Source organism: Euprymna scolopes, chromosome 46, assembly GCF_053919585.1.
Source record: "Euprymna scolopes isolate OS-2025 chromosome 46, ASM5391958v1, whole genome shotgun sequence".
Taxonomy (NCBI): Eukaryota; Metazoa; Mollusca; class Cephalopoda; order Sepiida; family Sepiolidae; genus Euprymna; species Euprymna scolopes.
In genome coordinates this window covers 136,856,184-136,877,699 of record NC_136527.1, presented here as the reverse complement: position 1 = coordinate 136,877,699, position 21,516 = coordinate 136,856,184, and the positions used below count along the sequence as shown (strand labels likewise).

At 36.0% G+C, this 21,516-nt stretch overlaps 1 protein-coding gene and 1 pseudogene across 1 annotated transcript in view; both read left to right on the top strand.

Annotated features, from left to right (window-relative positions):
• The window catches only part of LOC145270867 (protein TEX261-like), a 96,843-nt gene that overhangs the window by 33,147 nt on the left and 42,180 nt on the right, over positions 1 to 21,516 (top strand). The window contains exon 3 of the mRNA XM_080126422.1: positions 310 to 463. Coding sequence (XP_079982548.1) covers positions 310 to 463 — 154 coding nt within the window. The remainder of the gene's footprint in view (positions 1 to 309; positions 464 to 21,516) is intronic.
• On the top strand, positions 1,457 to 1,563 carry LOC145271916 (U2 spliceosomal RNA; annotated as a pseudogene).

Here is a 21,516-nt window from a genome sequence, read left to right as displayed (position 1 = left end):
ATATATACATACATGTGTATATATATATGCATGTGTGTGTATAGATACATATATATACGTATATATATATATACACATACATACATGTATATATACATGTTTTTTCTTTCAGTTTTTATATTATTACACGTTTGTTTAGCGTTATTTGTTGTTTTTGTGGGGTTTTTTTTTTGATAAATTTTAATGACAAGTTTTTGTATATGTGTGTGTGTGTGTGCATATATATAGGGAGCATATATATATATATATATATATATATGCTCCCTATATATACATATATATATATAATTTATTTCCTTTCATTTTCAGATTATTACAGGCATCCATGTCTGTTTAGCGTTATTCGAAGATTTACCCATCATGATGCTCATCTGCGGATTCCTCGGATGTTTGACGCACTTCTTCCTTTTGCAGAGTTTCCCATATTTTGTCCTAACTTCACCAACCTTTATGGCGTCTGTTGGTAAGTCGCATTTTAGTTTTATTATGCCGATTACGGAGTTGTCTGCCCTTTATTTAAATTGAACGCATTGAAGTCAGCCAACTTTGAATTTTTTAAAACATGCCACGGGGAGATAACTCCATATAAAGTGCCGACACTCCCTCCCCATCTTTAATACTAGCTTTTCTTCCTAAAAATCGGAGCTTTTGCTCGGTATCATAACAAATTGTGGGTTTTTTTTACTATACACATAGATTCGAAAAAGTTGTCCAAAAAAAAAAAAAAGACAAATCTTATCAAAGGCAAAATATAAGATACTTTTTTAGTGTTTTTACTCAATGTAACATGTTTATTCAGCTCGAAAAAAAAAAAAAAAAAAACAGTGTTTACCGATTTATTTGAAACTTAAAAATGGCGCCCGACTCTCTCTTGAACACGGTAAGTTTGGGAAAATGAGTTAAAAATAAAAAAAATCTATATAGAATACTGTTAGAAACTTGCTCGATATTTTACCGTGACATAGGCTGACATATATTTGGTGGATTTCTAACATTATTTTGTATAGTTTCTTATTTTTAACTCATTTTCCCAGACTTACTGTGTTCAAGAGAGTCAACCGCCATTTTAAATTTTCCAATACATAGGTAAACACTGTATGTTTTTAGTCGCGTGCAAGCGACTCTATAAGTCACTCCATCGGTCGGTCTGTCTGTCCGTAACACTTTTGTGCTTGGCCTTTTTGGTTAAGATCAAAGGTCTGTTGTTAATAGATGCTGTTCTTAGCTTCACTCCTCACATTAAAAATCGGCCTTGTGCCTAATTTGCTCAGTGGAGGAGCAAATAAATACCAACCCCACATATAAGACCTTGGTCAATATACGGGCAATCCTTCATACCAATTGTAACTATCCAGCTCCCCTACTCCCTGGGGAGTTGGTCTCCCCATTTCCCTTTCACTCGTCACATTAAAAATCGGCCTTGTGCCTAATTTGATTGGTGGGGGAGCAAATAAATACCCTTTTCTTGGCCTTTTGGCCAAGATCAAAGTGTAGTATCTGTTCTTAATAGATGTTAGAAGAAGGCTGCATAGCGCGGCATTTGACAGAAGATGGATACATGTATGTAGCAAGTCTGTGTGTACGAAAAGGAGCCAAGTTTGAATACATGTTCCCCGCCTTGGTGTGGAACGCGCAGTTCCGTCAAGCATAATCCATTTTCAGCCTCTTAGCTAGCCGAGTAAATGCTTCATCCCTTCCCAACTAAGAAGCCTCCAAGATCCCCATCCCCTCCTATCTGCAATTTTTTCTTCTCACCCCTCACTCTAAATTTCACCCATCTTGGAGAGAAAGAAATCAATCACTAACTCCCCATCCCTTACCCACAAAATTTTCTTTTCTTCATTTCGTCCCATCTATAGAGCATCCCCACTTAGAGACCGGCCTGCAGGAGCTCAGGTTCCTTTACAAACCAAGTGAAACAGACGGTCTATCAACTAGACGAGGTTGGGAGGGTCCTACTAATCACCTTTTTTTTTCTTTTTTCTTTTTTTCCCTCGCCCTCGACACAAATGAATTATCGTATCATCATGGTTATCTTTTTTGTTTTTACACGGAAATAAAAAATGTTTTAAACAATTGGGTGCCAAGTAGGACGTCCCCAAGTACAAAAGGGCGAATGCGGTATTATGGTGAAAGAAGATTCTAGCTAAGAGAAACTTTTGTATAGTTCTAGACAAGGATGACCAACGACCCCCATCTTCCCCCTCCTTTTGAGTTGGCCTTGTGCCTAAGTTTTTTGTTGATGTTCTTTTTTTTTTTTTGCCTGAATAAAAGATTTAATATCTCAAAGTGTAGTATCTGTTCTTAACAGATGCTGCACTTAGATTTTATTTTTTTTTTTTTTTAAAGCAAAAGGTATGGAGTAACATTTTTGTCACCCGTTTTATCAGAGAGGGACCTATGTTTTCAATGGGTCCGTCTGTCCGTTAGTCCGGATGATTGACGGATAACTGTCCATTAGTTTTTCCTGAAATTTTTATTTATTTAAGTCATTTCATCCCATTTTTCGGTCATTTTAGTTTATCTTTAACAATTTCATGTCAATCCTACATTCACGCATTCATTCACGCGACTAATGGCTATCGGCCTTGTTTATATATATATATATTTTTTTTTTTTAATAAATTTTCAACACAAACAAGGCAAATTGCCACTTTGGTGTAGGGGGCTACTATCAGGGGCAACAACTACTGGGGTACTATGTAGGGATTTGGGCAGCAAGGTGTCGGTTCACGTTACACTTGAACTTCTGCACGTCAGTACTGTTGGGGAAGCAGGGACCTGGAATGGAATTCCAGAGTCTAGCGGTTCTGGGGAAGAAACTATTGGAGTAAAAAGATCTTTTACATCTAGGGATCTCTACAGTGTGGGGGTGGGATTCAGCAGCCTGTCGGGTTTGTCGAGGGTGCTCACGTCGTGGGGGCACAAGTGATTGCAGTTCGTCAGAGCATTCACCACTAAACTCATTTTCCCAGACTTATATAGAATACTAGAGTTCAAAAAAGACTTTGTAGCCTCGAGTGGCTTCTGGGCCTTGATAAGTGGTGACTCCTCTGTTAAAGCTAGTGGGGGATGCCCTCTTCTCTTCCCTGCAACCTCTTTCCACACAGGAGAGACATTGCAAGCCTGTCCCTGCTTTATCGTAATTTTCACGGCAAGTGCTCGTCTGAGCTCCAGTGTATGCCACCGCCCTCTTGCGGCCAAACTCTCACGAAAAACACTCGTCTAGCCAAAACCACTATCAATAATTCCCTCTCCTCTTTATCTGCGCTTAAACCCAATCGTAGCTCCCATGAACGAAGCTTCTTTCTTAGAACTGCACACCTGTGGAACTCTCTATGTTTTCAATGGGTCCGTCTGTCCGTTAATTTGATCCATCCATTAGATTTTTCTGAAACTTGCCCAAAATGTAGAGGGCATTGTTCTTAATATAAATGCAGTATGGGTGACCCTGGCAAAAGTCTGGTTTGCATCCCCCGGGGACTTTTAGTGCTGAAAACGACCTTTTTTTCTGGCGCGTTTCTCATATTTCTTAACAAAAACTTGATATGTCTATATAGTAGTTTCCCATGTTGCTGAATGTATGTGTCAAGGTGTGAAACTGCACTGTTTGTCCATTGTCACTGGTATTCGGCATTCCAATGGTCTCATCCGGAGTCAAAAATGTATCAAAATTGCAAAAAATGACACTTTTTTGACCTATCCATTAGATTTTTCTGAAACTTGTCCAAAATGTGGCGGCCATTGTTCTTAATAAAAATTCAGTATGAATGGTGTAGCATCTGTTCTTAACAGATGCTACACTTTTTTTTTTTTTTTTTTTTTTTTTTTTCATAGGCATCACCACATTATCAAGGCCAAGAGGCCACTCAAGGATAAGGGTTAAAGAGTGTACAGTAGAAATTGGACATTATAGTAATCATTAGTAATGAAAATTTGGTAAAGTTGATAACTTATATGGAACGGCTCATCAAGAACTTGTTTACATTAGACTTGAAGACAACCATATTGTAGTCAGCTGGAAAGCAGGAAAACGGAAGACAATTCCACAGGCGTGCAGTTCTAAGAAAAAAGCTTTGTTCATGGAATCTATGTTTAGGTTTAGGCACAGATAAAGAGTGGGGGGAATTATTGATAGTGTGTACAGCTAGACGAGTGTTTCTTGTGAAAGTTTGGCGAGGGGGGGGGGGGCATAGATTGAAGCTCATTCGAACACTTTCCATGAAAATAACGATACATCAGAGACAAACTCGCAGCATCTCTTCTGTGAGATAAAGGTTGCAAAGAAGAGAAAAGGACATCTCGTACGAGGCTACGAAGTCTATTTTGAACTCTATCAAGGCAGGCCAAGTCCTTTCTAGCAGCTCCTGCCCAGATGTGGCAACAGTATTCCATCCTTGGACGTACCTGGCTCTTATATAGATAGAGAATAGCATCATGCACTTAGATTTGTAACTTTCCCTTGGCAATGGAAGGAGAAACCCTTCCATTGCTAAGGCATTTTTAATCGCATGCAAGTCACTCCATTGGTCAGTCTGTAACACATTTACATTTTATTTTTTTTTTTTTTTTAAGCAAGGGGTATGGAGTAATATTTTGGTCCCCCGATTTATCAGAGAGGGAGCTAAGTTTTTCAATGGGTTCGTCTGTCCAGATGATTGACGGATAACCGTCCATTAGTTTTTTCCTGAAATTTTGTCACAAATTATATTTCAATATATAGATGTGCATAGTAAAAAAAAAATATTTTGTGCGACAAATTCCCATTTCGTCTACAGGGGCTCAAGAGGTCAAAAATGTCTCAAAATGGCCAAAAATGACACCTTTTGTCCCGTAACATTTGATCCATCTATTAGATTTTTCTGAAACTTTCCCAAAATGTGGAGGGCATTGTTCTTAATATAAATTCAGTATGGGTGACCCTGGCAAAAGTCTGGTTTGCATCCTCCGGGGACTTTTAGGGCTGAAAACGCCCTTTCTTCTAGCGCGTTTTTCATATTTCTCAACAAAAACTTGATATGTCTATATAGTGGTTTCCCATGTTGCTGAATTCAAATATACATGTGTTAAGGTGTAAAACTGCACTGTTTGTCCATTTTCACTGGTATTCGGCATTCAGTGACTCATCCGGAGTCAAAAATGTACCAAAATTGAAAAAATGACATTTTTTGCACCATAAATTTGAACCTATCCATTACATTTTTCTGAAACTTGTCCAAAATGCGAAGGGCATTGTTCTTAATATAAATTCAGTATGGGTGACTCTAGCAAAATTCTGCTTTGCGTCCCTCGGGGACTTTTAGTGCTAAAAATGCCCTTTTTTCATATTTCTCAATAAAAAAACTTGATATGTATATCTATATAGTGCTCTCTCCCATGGTGCTGAATTCAAATATACATGCGTTACGGTGTAAAACTGCATAGTTTGTCCATTGTCACTGCTATTCAGCATTCCTAGGGGCTCATAAAGGGGTAAAAATGTACCAAAATTGCAAATAATGGCGCTTTTTGCCCCATAAATTTTTACCTATCCGTTAGACTTTTCTGAAACTTGTCCAAAATGTAACTTTTCCTTGGCCACATGGCTAAGATCAAAGTGTAGTTTCTGTTCTTAACCGATGCTGCACTTGTTTGTAACTAATAAGTAAATGTGTTACCAACTAACGGAGAGCAGTTTTTTTTTTTTTAAATGCATACCACAGAATTATTTTTTTAGTTGTGTGCAAGCAACTCAGAAAAACTTCAACCTGAACTAGCGCCCATACTTACAAAACTGTTTAAACGTTGTCTTAAGGAGAATAGTTTCCCATCTCCCTGGAAAATTTCATCAGTATGCCCTGTATTTAAGAATTCAGGTGATCGCTCATCCCCCTCTCAGTACAGGCCAATAAGTCTCCTGTGCGTCATGAGTAAGTTGTTGGAATCTGTGTTAAATACAGAAGTAATCAACCATCTCAACAAAAATAACCCTCTTAGTGACACTCAATATGGTTTCTGTTCTGCTAGATCTACAGCAGATGTGCTTACAGTTATATCTCATAGGATTAGCAAATCTCTCGACGGAGGCCACCTTTCTAGGGCAATTGCTCTTGACATATCTAAGGCCTTTGATAGGGTACGGCATAAAGGTTTACTTCATAAGATCTCTAGCTATGGTATAGCTGGAAATGTCTTCTCAATTATTAAATCATTTCTTTCTGATAGGTTCATAAGAGTAGTAGTTGAGGGGCAAAAATCAGAAGCTCACAGTATTAATGCCGGTGTCCCTCAGGGGTCCATCCTGTGCCCAACTCTTTTCCTGATCTACATTAATGATCTTCCAAATCACATCCTTACATCATTTGTAGACATTTATGCTGACGACACTACCATTTATGGTAGCACATCTAAGACAGTAAACGATCAAGTTCTCTCCAATTCTCTCTCCTCTGATCTTGAGCACGTAGTACAATGGGGAAAGGAGTGGCTGGTTACTTTTAATGCATCTAAAACCAAGCTTCTCTCTTTACATCATCAACACTCTGATCCACATCTGGCATCAATTGAAAAGAATGGCTCTCGTCTTTAGGAGGCCTCAAGTTTTGACAGGCTTCTGGGCTTGACCTTTACTCCCGATCTTAAATGGAACACGTACATCAAATCTGTTGCCAAAGCTGCTGGAAAAATGGTGGGATCTTTCTGTCGATCCGGTAAATATCTCACTGCTGATGCTATTCTCTATCTATATAAGAGCCAGATACGTCCAAGGATGGAGTACTGTTGCCACATCTGGGCAGGAGCTACTAGAAAGGACTTGTCCTGCCTTGATAGAGTTCAAAATAGACTTCGTAGCCTCGTAGGAGATGTCCTTTTCTCTTCCTTGCAACCTCTATCTCACAGAAGAGATGTTGCGAGTTTGTCTCTGATGTATCGTTATTTTCATGGAAGGTGTTTAACTGAGCTTCAATCTATGGTACCCCCTCGCCAAACTTTCACAAGAAACACTCGTCTAGCTGTACACACTATCAATAATTCCCCCCACTCTTTATCTGTGCTTAAACCTAAACGTAGATTCCATGAGCAAAGCTTCTTTCTTAGAACTGCACGCCTGTGGAATTGTCTTCCGTTTTCCTGCTTTCCAGCTGACTACAATATGGTTGTCTTCAAGTCTAACATAAATAAGTTCTTGATGAGCCGTTCTATATAAGTTATCAAATTTACCAAATTTTCATTACTAATGATTACTATATTGTCCAATTTCTACTGTACACTCTGTAACCCTTATCCTTGAGTGGCCTCTGGGCCTTGATAAGTGGTGGTTCCTATATGTAAAAAAAAAAAAAAAAAAAAACTCTATAAGTCACTCGGTCGGTCGGTGGGTCCGTAACACATGTACTTTTTATTTCTTTTTATGTTTATTATACCACTATTTATTGGTTTTCGGGGTTTCTGAATATGAAAATAACGTTTCAAATTCCCAAAATCAAATAATATTTGTGATATAAAGTGGGGGATCACTTTTCAGTATTAATTTAATGTAAAATGATCACCCACTTTACAACCAGTCAGTCTCAAAGCCATTCAAGTCATTCTCCAGATCATTCAAGTTGTTTTTGAAGGATTTCAGTTACTTTTTAAGCATTTAAGTCATTCTTAAGTTCATTAAAGTCATTCTAAATCATTTACTTTTTATTTATTTAAGTCATTTCAGCCTATTTTTCGGTCATTTTAGTTTATCTTTAAGAATTTCATGTCAATCCTACATTCACGCATTCATTCATTACACGAGTGCACGTGACTAATGGCTATCAGCTTTGTTTTTTAATAATTGGTCAAGATTTACTTCAAACTCCAACCGGGAGATCTTTTTAGGATTCTAGTTGTTTCTTTATATATTTCATTAATTGCACTTAAGGGGTTAAGGTTCGACGACTTGTGGAGATCGCTCACCAATTTTTTTTTTAATAATTGGTCAAGATTTATCTAAGACTTCAACCGAGAGATCTTTTTAGGATTCTATCCACTTCTTTCCTTATTCTATTTAGTTAAATTCCAACCAGGAGATTATTTTAGATTTAAGAATTTCATGTCAATCCTACATTCACGCATTCATTCATTACACGAGAGCACGTGACTAATGGCTATCGGCTTTGTTCTGATGGACAGAATTTCATGGACATCTGTTTTTCCTGACTAAGTGTTAGCATACCCTCTCCCCTAATCATACCTCATCCTCTCTCTCATCCTCATCCACTGATGTCGGCCCACTGCTATGAATTCCGAATACTATTAGTGAAAATACTTCGGTGACAATTCTACTGAATGTAAAGTAAAAATTTGGTGCTTGTAAAGATATAGTCGACAATCAAGCATTCTGTCGATAATTCTTGGCCTGAAGACGTAATCCCCCAACGCGGATGATTACAGAAACATGTATGCACATATGTAGCCATCAATGTTTGTATAAATAAATTTCATATATATAGATAGCACTTAAATATGACAGGTGGACTAAATGACAACATTTCTTAGAAACCAAAGCAGACATTTTGAATCTAACCAAAGGCAATGTGCACTCCTCAATGCCAGCCAGCCAAAGTCTCTTATTTCTAAAAACACAATCATTTTTATTAAATCGGCTTTCCCCCCCCCCCTCTGTCACTTAAAGATTACTCTTTCCTTTCTCTTTCCGATTATTTCATATTCTTTTTCTTTTCTTTTTTGGGGAATTTCTTCTTTCCCTTTCTTTTTTCCTTTTTCTTTCTTTCTCTTCAACTTAAATTAGTTTTCCTCCCCCAATGAAACTGTATTATCTTCCAAGGTTCAATTTCTATCACTTACTTGTCGGTCTAGCACTTAAATATGACAGGTGGACCAAATGACAACATTTCTTAGAAACCAAAGCAGACATTTTGAATCTAACCCAAGGCAATGTGCACTCCTCAATGCCAGCCAGCCAAAGTCTCTTATTTCTAAAAACACAATCGTTTTTATTAAATCGGCTTTTTCCCTTTCTCTTCAACTCAAATTAGTTTTCCCTCAAAAAAAACTGTATTATCTTCCAAGGTTCAATTGTTCTGGAACTCGCGGCAGTTATTCCTCAGAATCTTGCTTTCAGGTACCTACAATACCGTCCAGCAGTCAAACTTTAGAAAGCGTGCGTTGGGCAGACAGATAAACTCAAATTAACATAACGAAAACAACTAGTACGTTGAAAACGCTTTATTAATTAGGTAAAAAATCTGAAACAAAAACAAAACAAATAGTTAAAAGGAGAAAACATAATTAAACAAAAGGAAATAATACATGAAAATAATTATGTTTTGGACAGGCTTCCAAATTAACAGATTCTGGGATATCTTATCTTTTTCAATCAACTGTTAGGTGAAAGTCCGTAACAGTTAGAAAAGTGTCTTTTCTTTTATTATTATTAAATCGTTAGGTGAAAGTATGGAGTGGTTAGAAAATGTCTTTTCTCCATTAAATTGTTAGGTGAAAGTCTGTAACAGTTAGAAAAGTGTCTTTTCTTTTTCTTTTTTTTATTATTATTAAATCGTTAGGTGAAAGTATGGAATGGTTAGAAAATGTCTTTTCTCCATTAAATTGTTAGGTGAAAGTCTGTAACAGTTAGAAAAGTGTCTTTTCTTTTTCTTTTTTTTATTATTATTAAATCGTTAGGTGAAAGTATGGAATGGTTATGTCTCCTTTTAACAAAGGTTGTTATTCTAGTGCGGTGGTCTAGTACTTAATCAATGACCTCCCATGTGATGGTTACCTTTAATGCATCCAAAACCAAACTCCTATCCTTACATCATCAACGCTCTGATCCTCATCTGGCATCAATTGTGATGGATGGCTCTCGTCTGGGTGAGGCCCCGTGTTTTGACAAGCTTCTGGGTTTGACCTTTACTCCTGATCTGAAATGGAACACGTACATCAAGTCTGTTGCCAAGGTCGCTGGAAAGATGGTGGGATCCTTCTACCGCTCCAGAAGATATCTCACTACTGATGCAATTCTCTATCTATATAAAAGCCAAGTACGTCCAAGGATGGAATACTGTTGCCATATCTGGGCAGGAGCTGCTAAAAACAGCCTATCCTGCCTTGACAGAGTACAAAATAGACTTCGTGGCTTAGTGGGGGATGCCCTTTTCTCTACCCTGCAACCTCTCTCCCACAGAAGAGACGTTGCGAGCCTATTCTTGTTTTATCGTTATTTTCATGGCAGGTGCTCGTCTGAACTCCAATCTCTGGTCCCCCCTTGCCAATCTTTCACGAAAAACACCCGTCTAGCTGAATCCACTGTGAAAAATTTCCCCCACTCTATATCTGTGCCTAAATCAAAACGCGGATTCCATGAACAAAGCTTCTTTCTTAGAACTGCACGCCTGTGGAACTCTGTTCCGTCTGCCTGCTTCCCTCCGGACTACAACTTGGATGTTTTCAAGTCCAACGTAAACAAATTCCTGATGAACCGCCCCCTTAAGTAAACACTTCATCAAATCTCCACACTAACATAATGTACTTGCAATAACCTTTATCCCTGAGTGGCTTCCGGGCCTTGATAAGTGGTGATCACTGTGTAAAAAAAAAAAAAAAAAAAAAAAAAAAAAAAAAAAAAAAAAAAACAGGTTGACCAAATGACATTTCCTAGATACCAAAGCAGACATTTTGAATCTAAGTTCTTGTACTTGTCTGTCCCCAATTAGTTTTTTAAAATCCATTTTTACCAAACCCAACAAGAAAGACAATCTCTCTTCCCAGGTCCCTTGCCCCAAAGAAATCTCATCATCAGATTTACATTTATACCTTTCATCGAAACATTGTTTTTCTGATGGACAGAATTTCATGGATATGTTTTTTTCTAACCAAATGTCAGCATAACCCCCTCTCCTAATCATACCTCATTCTCTCTCATCCTCATCCACTGATGTCAGCCCACTGCTATGAATTCTGAATACTATTGGTGAAAATTCTACTGGATGTAATCCCCCAACACGGGTGATTACAGAAACATGTATGCACATATGTAGCCATCAATGTTTGTATAAATAAATTTCATATATATAGATAGCACTTAAATATGACAGGTGGACTAAATGACAACATTTCTTAGAAACCAAAGCAGACATTTTGAATCTAACCCAAGGCAATGTGCGCTCCTCAATGCCAGCCAGCCAAAGTCTCTTATTTCTAAAAACACAATCGTTTTTATTAAATCGGCTTTTTCCCCCTCTGTCATTTAAAGATTACTCTTTCCTTTCTCTTTCCGATTATTTCATATTCTTTTTCTTTTCTTTTTTTGTGAACATCCACTGATGTCAGTCCACTGCTATGAATTCCGAATACTATTAGTGAAAATACTTTGGTGAAAATTCTACTGGATGTAAAATAAAAATTTGGTGCTTGTAAAGATATAGTCGACAAAGTGATTGCAATTAACCATTCTGCCAGGTTCTTTTTTAAACATGGAATGCAGAGGTAGCTGTAGACCTTTATATCATACCTCTTCCCAACACTGCCAAAGTCTCCTATTTCTAAAAACACAATCATTTTTATTAAATCGGCTTTTCCCCCCCCCCTCTGTCACTTAAAGATTACTCTTTCCTTTCTCTATCCGATTATTTCATATTCTTTTTCTTTTCTTTTTTTCGGAATTTCTTCTTTCCCTTTCTTTTTTCCTTTTTCTTTCTTTCTCTTCAACTCAAATTAGTTTCCCCCCCCCCCAATGAAACTGTATTATCTTCCAAGGTTCAATTCCTATCACTTACTTGTCGGTCTAGCACTTAAATATGACAGGTGGACTAAATGACAACATTTCTTAGAAACCAAAGCAGACATTTTGAATCTAACCCAAGGCAATGTGCACTCCTCAATGCCAGCCAGCCAAAGTCTCTTATTTCTAAAAACACAATCATTTTTATTAAATTGGCTTTTTCCCCCTCTGTCATTTAAAGATTACTTTTCCTTTCTCTTTCCCATTATTTCATATTCTTCCAAGGTTCAATTCCCGTCACTTGCTTGGTGGTCTAGTACTTAAAGTTGACAGGTTCCTATCAATAACCTCCCTAAACACATACTTAAATCATTCGTTGACCTCTATGCTGATGACACGACCATCTACGGCAACATATCAAAGGCTGTAAATGACAAACTTCTCTCTGATTCTCTCTCCTCTGATCTCGAGCGCGTGGTTCAGTGGGGGAAGATGTGAATGGTTACCTTTAATGCATCCAAAACCAAACTATGTCATACCGGCTCTTTTTCAACACTGGCTTAATATCAGTGTTAACCATTCACAGTTTAAAGAAGTTTTAATATCATTTGTTTTACATCATGTGTTGTATAGTCGGGGGTTTCATATTAAAGGAGATACAAAGGGGACATTAATCTTGATGAGGGGGACGTACCTTTGTACAATTCTGGAGTGTGTCGTCTTAACAAACATTTTAGAGGTTTTAGAGGATGATCAGTTCTTGCACCGTCTCCTACATACACCCCGAACATCCTGGCAACGTCGGGTACCCCCGCTAGTATATATATATATATATATATATATATATATATATATATATATAAAGCGAAAATGTTTGTGTGTGTGTGTGTGCGTTTTCGTATATGTCCAAGAAAGGCTGTTTTTCCGAGAACTTCTTAAAACTTTTTATATCGCGCCTAAATGATAATATCTATGAGTTAACAACGTATTTGGTATTCTTTGTTCTTATTTATATTTTGACTAAAATTAGTTTTTTTATTATTCGAATTTAAGGATTTGTTATTAGCAACGATTTATTTTGTAAGTATTTTTTATTATTTTTATATTTAAACAGTGTCCTTATTATTTTTTATCCTCATTATTTTCACCTCCTACTCATCTCCCTTCATAATGCCCCCGCAAATTGTCCCCGATAGTAGCCCCCTACTTCAAAGTGGCACTTGCCTTGTTTGGGGTGTAGATCGAATAAAAAAATATATATATATAATAAAATTGATATTTCTTTATGCTTCCTCGATGTAACTATCCCCAACAAACCCGACAAGCTACTAAGTCTCATCCCTTTACAGTAGAGATCCCTAGGTGCAAGAAAGCCTTTTACTCCAATAGTTTCTTCCCCAGAACTGCGGGTCTTTGGAACTCCCTTCCGGGATTCTGCTTTCATAACTGCAATGATATGCAGAAGCTTTACTATGTTATATAATAGTCTTATTATTGTTTTTGTTGTTATTATTCAGTGTTAAAAGTGAGTCTTAGAGATGTTGTAAAAGAGATTGTCCGTTTTATGACGATTCATATATATAAAAATGTTTATACTTAGAAGTGTAATAGAAGCGCTTGTTCAGACAGATATGTATGTAAGATGTGTATGTAAAGACATTTTAAACCACATGATACACATAAGACATAAGATATTTTGTCAGGTTCTTTTTTAAACATGGAATGCAGAGGTAGATGTAGACCTTTACGTCGTACCGGTTGGGGCGGCTCTTTCCAACACTGGCTTATGAGTGTGAACCATTCGCAGTTCCAGTAAAAATTTCAAGGTATAGTTATTGAGAAAAATGTAGATGGACAAACAGGCAAGGATTAATTTACAGGTCCACTCTCTTTTTGTCGGGGGATCAAAAAATGATTATATTTTTCTGTAATATTCTCACCCACGTTGACCTAAGCACGTCCTTCTTTATTCAACAGAAGAAAGGGAGTCCTCTTCCATCATCCTAATACTCGTCCTCACACAGCACTACTGACCCTAACCCTAACCCTAACACAGCACTACTGACCCTAACCCTAACCCTAACACAGCACTACTGACCAAAAATCTAGGAGAATTTGGTTGGGAAATCTTGCCCCATTCTGCATATTCTCCTAACCTAGTTCCCTTAGATTATCATTTTTGAGGATTACAAAACCATCATTTTGGCCTTGGTTTACCATCACAAGAGGAGATTGAACACAAGTTAGATTCATATTTCGCATCAAAAGCTGAAGCAAGCAAAGAATTAATAAGCTCGTTGACGGATGGGACCAAGTTACAGATAGCAAAGGCCGTTATTGTTATAAAGAAAGATATTTAAAAACATTGGCAATATGTGAGTTTTTAAAAAAAGGTGAGTTTTTAAAAAAAAAAATAGGTGAGTTTTTAAAAAAAAAAAATAGGTGAGTTTTTAAAAAAAAAAGAATTCTAATAGTTTTGTTGGTTGGTTGGTTGTTTTTGTTTTACGGCATATCAACCCTTTTCAGGTTATTTAATACCGAATCGAGTTATTTTGAAGAAGAAAAAAATTATTATAGTCGTGATTTCGAAAGTTAAAAAATTTGAGTGCAATCAACGAGATTCGAAACCAAAACTGTAGCATTCAAAGCTGGTGACGTTGCAACTGGACCAACGTGACACACATATGAATTGATGAAAAATTTTAAATAAAATGTTATATATATAGTTCATTATTATTATTATGATTATTCTTTTCTTGTTGTTGTTGTTAGGTCTTATTTATAGTGAGAGTCTTAGAGAGAGATGATGTTGTTAAGAGAGATGTTCGTTTTATGATGAGATTCATATATATAAAATGTTCATACTTAGCAGTGTAGAAGCTCTTTGAGTGAGGAAACATTGTGTATGTAAAGACATGTTAAAACACATGATATACAAGACATATAATAACAATTTTCGCTTTACCTTTTGGTAGAATTACAACACAAAGACGACATTTATAAAAACACATGATGGGTTTATTTCTTCTCCCGACCGGTCGTGGTTTTCATAGTCAAGAATTCAAGTTTCACATTCTAAGTTTCAAAGGTGACCGTCTCGCTTTTAGACGTTCGAATCCCATGTCTGGACTGTCGTCTGTCGTCCTCAGACTCTCTCTCAGACTCCCCCTCAGTTTCTCTCTGCTTAACTCTCAAGTTTCTAACTATATCGAGAACTTCCCATTTTCCATGACGTCATACACATGTTAAAACATGTGTCTTCTTTCACGTGTTCTGGAAATGCGTGTCCAAAACTTTTTCCTTTGTTTACAAAAGGAATTTTAACCTATATTCCCAGTAACCTATATTTCCAATATGTTAAAAACATGTTTATTAAATTATCTTGTATAGTTGCATTCTTCAATTGAATTTTTCCTAACAGAATTGACAATGCACATTCTTTTCTTGAAACTATTTTATCTCTAAGCTAAACAATGGTTTGTTTTACATTCCATTTGCTAATTCTCTCTCGTAATCTATTTCTAAACCTAAATTACGAGGTTCGAATTTCGTCTATTCTATTTCATTTTTACATTTAACTAAATCTCTCTATTTTTATACTTACATGAAAAGGGGACAGCCCTTATCATGTAACAAAAATAGGACGGATGGACAAAATGTATAACAATTTTTTTCAATTTTGACATATTTTTGACCCCTTAAAAACTATTTTAACTGGCTAACGACCCATAAAATACAAGTGAATACATGTTTGTTTCTAAGAGTCCTGTTGGTTGGTTGGTTGTTTTTGTTTCACGGCATATAAACCCTTTTCAGGTTATTTAATGCCGAATCTAGTTATTTTGAAAAAAAAAAGCTCCCCCCCCTAGTCTAATTTATAAAACTCACACATACACACACATATTTTCACTTTTATAGATATAATAGATTGTACCCAATATATAGTTGTGATTATTATTAAAGACATTCTGCTGAGTATATAGGTTGAGAAGTGTCCTCACACACATAGTTTCACTTTTATAGATATAATAGATTGTACCCAATATATAGTTGTGATTATTATTAAAGACATTCTGCTGAGTATATAGGTTGAGAAGTGTCCTCACACACATAGTTTCACTTTTATAGATATAATAGATTGTACCCAATATATAGTTGTGATTATTATTAAAGACATTCTGCTGAGTATATAGGTTGAGAAGTGTCCTCACACGCATAGTTTCACTTTTATAGATCTATAGATGGATTACGCTAGATATATTTCCATATGTCTGAATACCCTATATATTCGATAATATGCGTAAACGCTTACTTTCTTAAGTGGTCTTATGATTTTGACCAGGACTGTGTATATATAAAGAGCAGAGTATATTTTAATGTATTAGTAAATTCATTAATACAATTAAAATAAAATAAAACAGTGCTCGTTGTAATGTAGATATATAATAAGCTCGATCGATAGGCATATATATCCTAGAGCTATTTTAATATTGAGTAAGTTGATTGATAATTTAAAATTAAAATCAATCATAAGGAAAAACAAACAATATCAATAAATTGTACGATCGTACAGTGTCACTTTTTTAGATATATAGATAGATTACGTTAGATATATTTCCGTATGTCTGAATACCCTATATACCAAAATTCAAGTTTGTAGATAAAAAATTAAAATATATTGAAACATTTTACGCCCGGGCAAAGCTGCCCCCCCCCTCCCGCTAGTCTAATTTATAAAACTCACACACACACACACACACATATCACTTTTATAGATATATAGATAGATTACGTTAGATATATTTCCGTATGTCTGAATATCCTATATACCAAAATTTAAGTCTGTAGATAAAAAATATATTTAAACATATTTCACACCTGCGCAAAGCTGCCCCCCTCCCCTCCCGCTAGTGTAATTTATAAAACTCACACACACACACACACACATATCACTTTTATAGATATATAGATAGATTACGCTAGATATATTTCCATATGTCTGAATACCCTATATACCAAAATTTAAGTCTGTAGATAAAAAATATATTTAAACATATTTCACACCTGCGCAAAGCTGCCCCCCTCCCCTCCCGCTTGTGTAATTTATAAAACTCACACACACACACATATCACTTTTATAGATATATAGATAGATTACGCTAGATATATTTCCATATGTCTGAATACCCTATATACCAAAATTTAAGTCTGTAGATAAAAAATATATTTAAACATATTTCACACCTGCGCAAAGCTGCCCCCCTCCCCTCCCGCTAGTGTAATTTATAAAACTCACACACACACACACACACATATCACTTTTATAGATATATAGATAGATTACGCTAGATATATTTCCATATGTCTGAATACCCTATATACCAAAATTTAAGTCTGTAGATAAAAAATATATTTAAACATATTTCACACCTGCGCAAAGCTGCCCCCCTCCCCTCCCGCTAGTGTAATTTATAAAACTCTCTCTCACACACACACACACACACACACACACATTATCAGTATAGATTATTGGTTGGTTGGTTGTTTTTGTTTTACGGCATATCAACCCTTTTCAGGTTATTTAATGCCGAATCCAGTTATTTTGAAGAAAAAAGCTGCTTCCCCCCCTAGTCTAATTTATGAAACTCACACATACACAAATACCACTGATGTCAACCCACTGCTACGAATTCCAAATATGGTAATATGCTTAGTTTTCTGTGTAGATATTGATAAATAATGGTGTTAACTTTTTGAATGAATAAATTGTCAGTATAATTAATGAATTTCATTAACATTTATGCCGTTTAAAGTTTATGAAAGTTTAAATTCTATTAATAACTAGCGAGGGGTACCCGGCGTTGCCCGGGTGTTGGGGGGGGGTTAAAAAGAAAAGTAGTTATGATGATCAAACCTGAACCCTTGAGGCAAAGTTGTAAATTAAAGTGTGAAAAAAAAACAAAAAAAACGTGCGATGTTAATCATTGCCCCACCGCGAGATGCTAACGGAAGCACGTTTGAATTTATTTAATCAGTTGGATTTAGCAGGTGCCCGTTTTAATGAGTTAATGAGGTCAAATTTGACTGCGCGATAGTATTCATTTACTGCTGAACGCTTTTTTTTTCCCACCCCCAAGATGTTATAGGAAAAAGACTAACCCACATGCGGCGAGCGACAAATATTGAATATTTATCTTCCCGAAATCGAGCAAATTAAATAGACAGGTGAGCTTCGTTGTTAACTGTGAGATATCACGATTTGTATGTATTTATTTAATTACTTGGATTTAGCAGGTGCCCGTTTTAATGACTTAATGAGGTCAAATTTGACTGCGGGATAGTATTCATTTACTGCTGAACGCTTTTTTTTCCCTCCCCCAAGATGTTATAGGAAAAAGACTAACCCACATGCGGCGAGCGACAAATATTGAATATTTATCTTCCCGAAATTGAGTAAATTAAATAGACAGGCGAGCTTCGTTGTTAACTGTGAGATATTATGATTTGTATGTGATATAAAAAGTTTTAAAAAGTTGTGAACCGAGCGACCGCTTCTCTGAAAGAAGCCTTTTGTAGACACACAGAAAAAGCGAACACACATACATACACTCATTTTCGCTTTTATATATATACATTTTTTAAAACAGTAGTTTTAAACATGCATGTTTCAGGGTCCTACACCTCTTCAGCGTAGCTTGACTGTTACTAGGAATCGAACCCCGTACCTTATCTATTTTATGTATTAGAGTCGGGTGTCTTAATCCATTACGCTATGAAGCCATAGACAGTTTTACGGTTAAGTTTTTTTTTCGTTTTTATCTTTACGTAGATTATTGTTTTAAAATAATAAGTAAATAAAATAAAATATTATTTGTTTACGTCTCTACAATTATATTTCTCTACAATTATATATAAATCCAACTTTGTATGTGTGTTCGTTGCTTATAAACTCCGAAATGACTGAACAGATTTTCTTTAAAATTTATTTTCCCAAGATGTTATAGGAAAAAGACTAACCCACATGTGGCGAGCGACAAATGTTGAATATTTATCTTCCCGAAATCGAGCAAATAAAATAGACAGGCGAGCTTCGTTGTTAACTGTGAGATATTACGATTTATATGTGATATAAAAAGTTTTAAAAAGTTGTGAACCGACCGACCGCTTCTCTGAAAGAAGCCTTTTGTAGACACACAGAAAAAGCGAACACACATACAAACATTTTCGTTTTTATATATATAGATTGTTTGAACTTTTATGATGTATAAATTGTCATTGTAAATTAGTGAATTAAATTGAGTCAATTAAATTGACCTTCCAACACTTAAAATACATTTGTAGTTTTATTAAAAAGTAATTTATCGACGCATTTAGAGTTGTAGACGAAGCAAAAACGAGGGGGGGGGAAATATTACCAAAGGCAAGCTATCTTTCTACATAACTAGATCAGTTTTTTGTGTGTTCTAACTTATTTTTATGCGTTTTTTTTTTTCTATTAAAAAATAAAGCTATCGCAAAGCCTGCAGAGTTAGAATGAAATAAAAGGTCTCTTTAGCACCATAGTCTAGCCTCGATAATCACTTAAAAATCGAAAATTAAACAATATACTAATAGAAACATGCTCAATAAACTTTAGTAATCTTGCAAAAATTTAATGTACAATTATTTGGTTTAATTTTAAAGTTTTAAGCATTTATCGAGACTTTTTAATTAAATTCTGCTTTCGTTTTAAATGACAGATGGGTTTGCTAGCATATATCCAAGATCACTAATCTAGAGTTGAGACGAGCAATCCAGTTTTAGTTGGACATGTATTAAAAAATTAATTGGTAAAGAAAACATACAAAATGGTTAGCCATCAATAATAACCAATAACTGTGATTGTCAAATTGAAATTATGGGCAAAGGTGAGTTTAAAAAAAAAAAAAGAATTCTAATAGTTTTGTTGGTTGGTTGTTTTTGTTTTACGGCATATCAACCCTTTTCAGGTTATTCAAATGTTGCCCAAAAGATAGCCAAGTTTGCGAAGATTCTGTAACGGGTTCCTTCCAAATCAAATGTCGTCCTAACAATCTGATCCCCATCTGGCATCAATTAAAATGAATGGCTCTCGTCTTGGGGAGACCTCAAGTTTTGACAGGCTTCTGGGCTTGACCTTTACTCCTGATCTTAAATGGAATACGTACATCAAATCTGTTGCCAAGGCTGCTGGAAAAATGGTCGGATCCTTCTATCGATCCAGTAGATATCTCACTGCTGATGCAATTCTCTATCTATATAAGAGCCAGATACGTCCAAGGATGGAATACTGTTGCCACATATGGGAAGGAGCTGCTAGAAATGACTAGTCCTGCCTTGATAGGGTTCCAAATAGACTTCGTGTCCTGGTGGGAGATGTCCTTTTCTCTTCGCTGCAACCTCTATCTCACAGTGGTTGTCGAATTGAAATTATGGGCAAAGGTGAGTTTAAAAAAAAAAAAAGAATTCTAATAGTTTTGTTGGTTGGTTGTTTTTGTTTTACGGCATATCAACCCTTTTCAGGTTATTCAAATGTTGCCCAAAAGATAGCCAAGTTTGCGAAGATTCTGCAACAACGGGTTCCTTCCGAATCAAATGCCGTCCTAACAAGCCAATCAGGACGACCACACCTTGGGACCAGAGAAAATCTCTATAATATCCAGGTCTAATTTATATACATTAACACCGATTCAAAAAAAGTGGTCAAAAATCAAATATATATTGCGCAACAAATGAATGTTACCGTAGCCAAAAAGTTACGTACCTTTCCTTGTCAAGGCTGGGAATCGCTATGCATGTATGCCCCCAAAGGAAGTAACTCTCTGGTGTATATCTTAACCGGTGTTATTTGCCCATATTCCCCTATACAACCTACCTGCATCATTTTTTTTTTTGTTTAAAGTAGTTTTAAATAACTTTTATTTCATCCCAAATATTAACTCTTTTTACGGCTTTTAAATTTTCCAACTAACATGGCTGCCATCTTGTCCATTTTTTTTTTGGGGGGGGGGGACAAGCGGGTCTCATTTTCGATTATAATAATTTTTTTAAGTTGGGGGAGGGGGCGGAGATTTGATCCCCCTATCAGATTTGTGAGTGGAAGAAAATTCTGACCCTAACCGTTTTTATTGTTCTATTATCTTCTGCGTCGTGAACACATTTCAATGTCCATTTTCAAGGCTTTTCGAAATTTTTAGAGGCCTTCTCCAGACAAAATTAAAGTTTTCAAAACAAAATTCGAGGTTTGTTTTCCAATCCACACCAATTCAAAAAAAGTGGTAAAAAAAACAAATATATATCGCGCAACAGCACAACAATTAAATGTCAACGTAGACAATTAAACGTACTTCGCAACTGTTGATTGGTTCACTGGAACTAAAAATACTTAACAAACACAAATACTTAAACGCAAATAGTACACAAGTACATAAATACACATTCAATTGAAATTTAAAAAAATAACTTGTAAGATGGTCAACATCTTGAAATTTAGAACATTAACGACAAGAGAAAATCTCTCTAATATCCGGGTCTAATTATATACATTAACACAGGCTCTGATTTGGGGCCCAGAGAAAATCTCTCTAATATCCGGGTCTAATTATATACATTAACACAGGCTCTGATTTGGGGCCCAGAGAAAATCTCTCTAATATCCGGGTCTAATTATATACATTAACACAGGCTCTGATTTGGGGCCCAGAGAAAATCTCTCTAATATCCGGGTCTAATTATATACATTAACACAGGCTCTGATTTGGGGCCCCAGAGAAAATCTCTCTAATATCCGGGTCTAATTATAT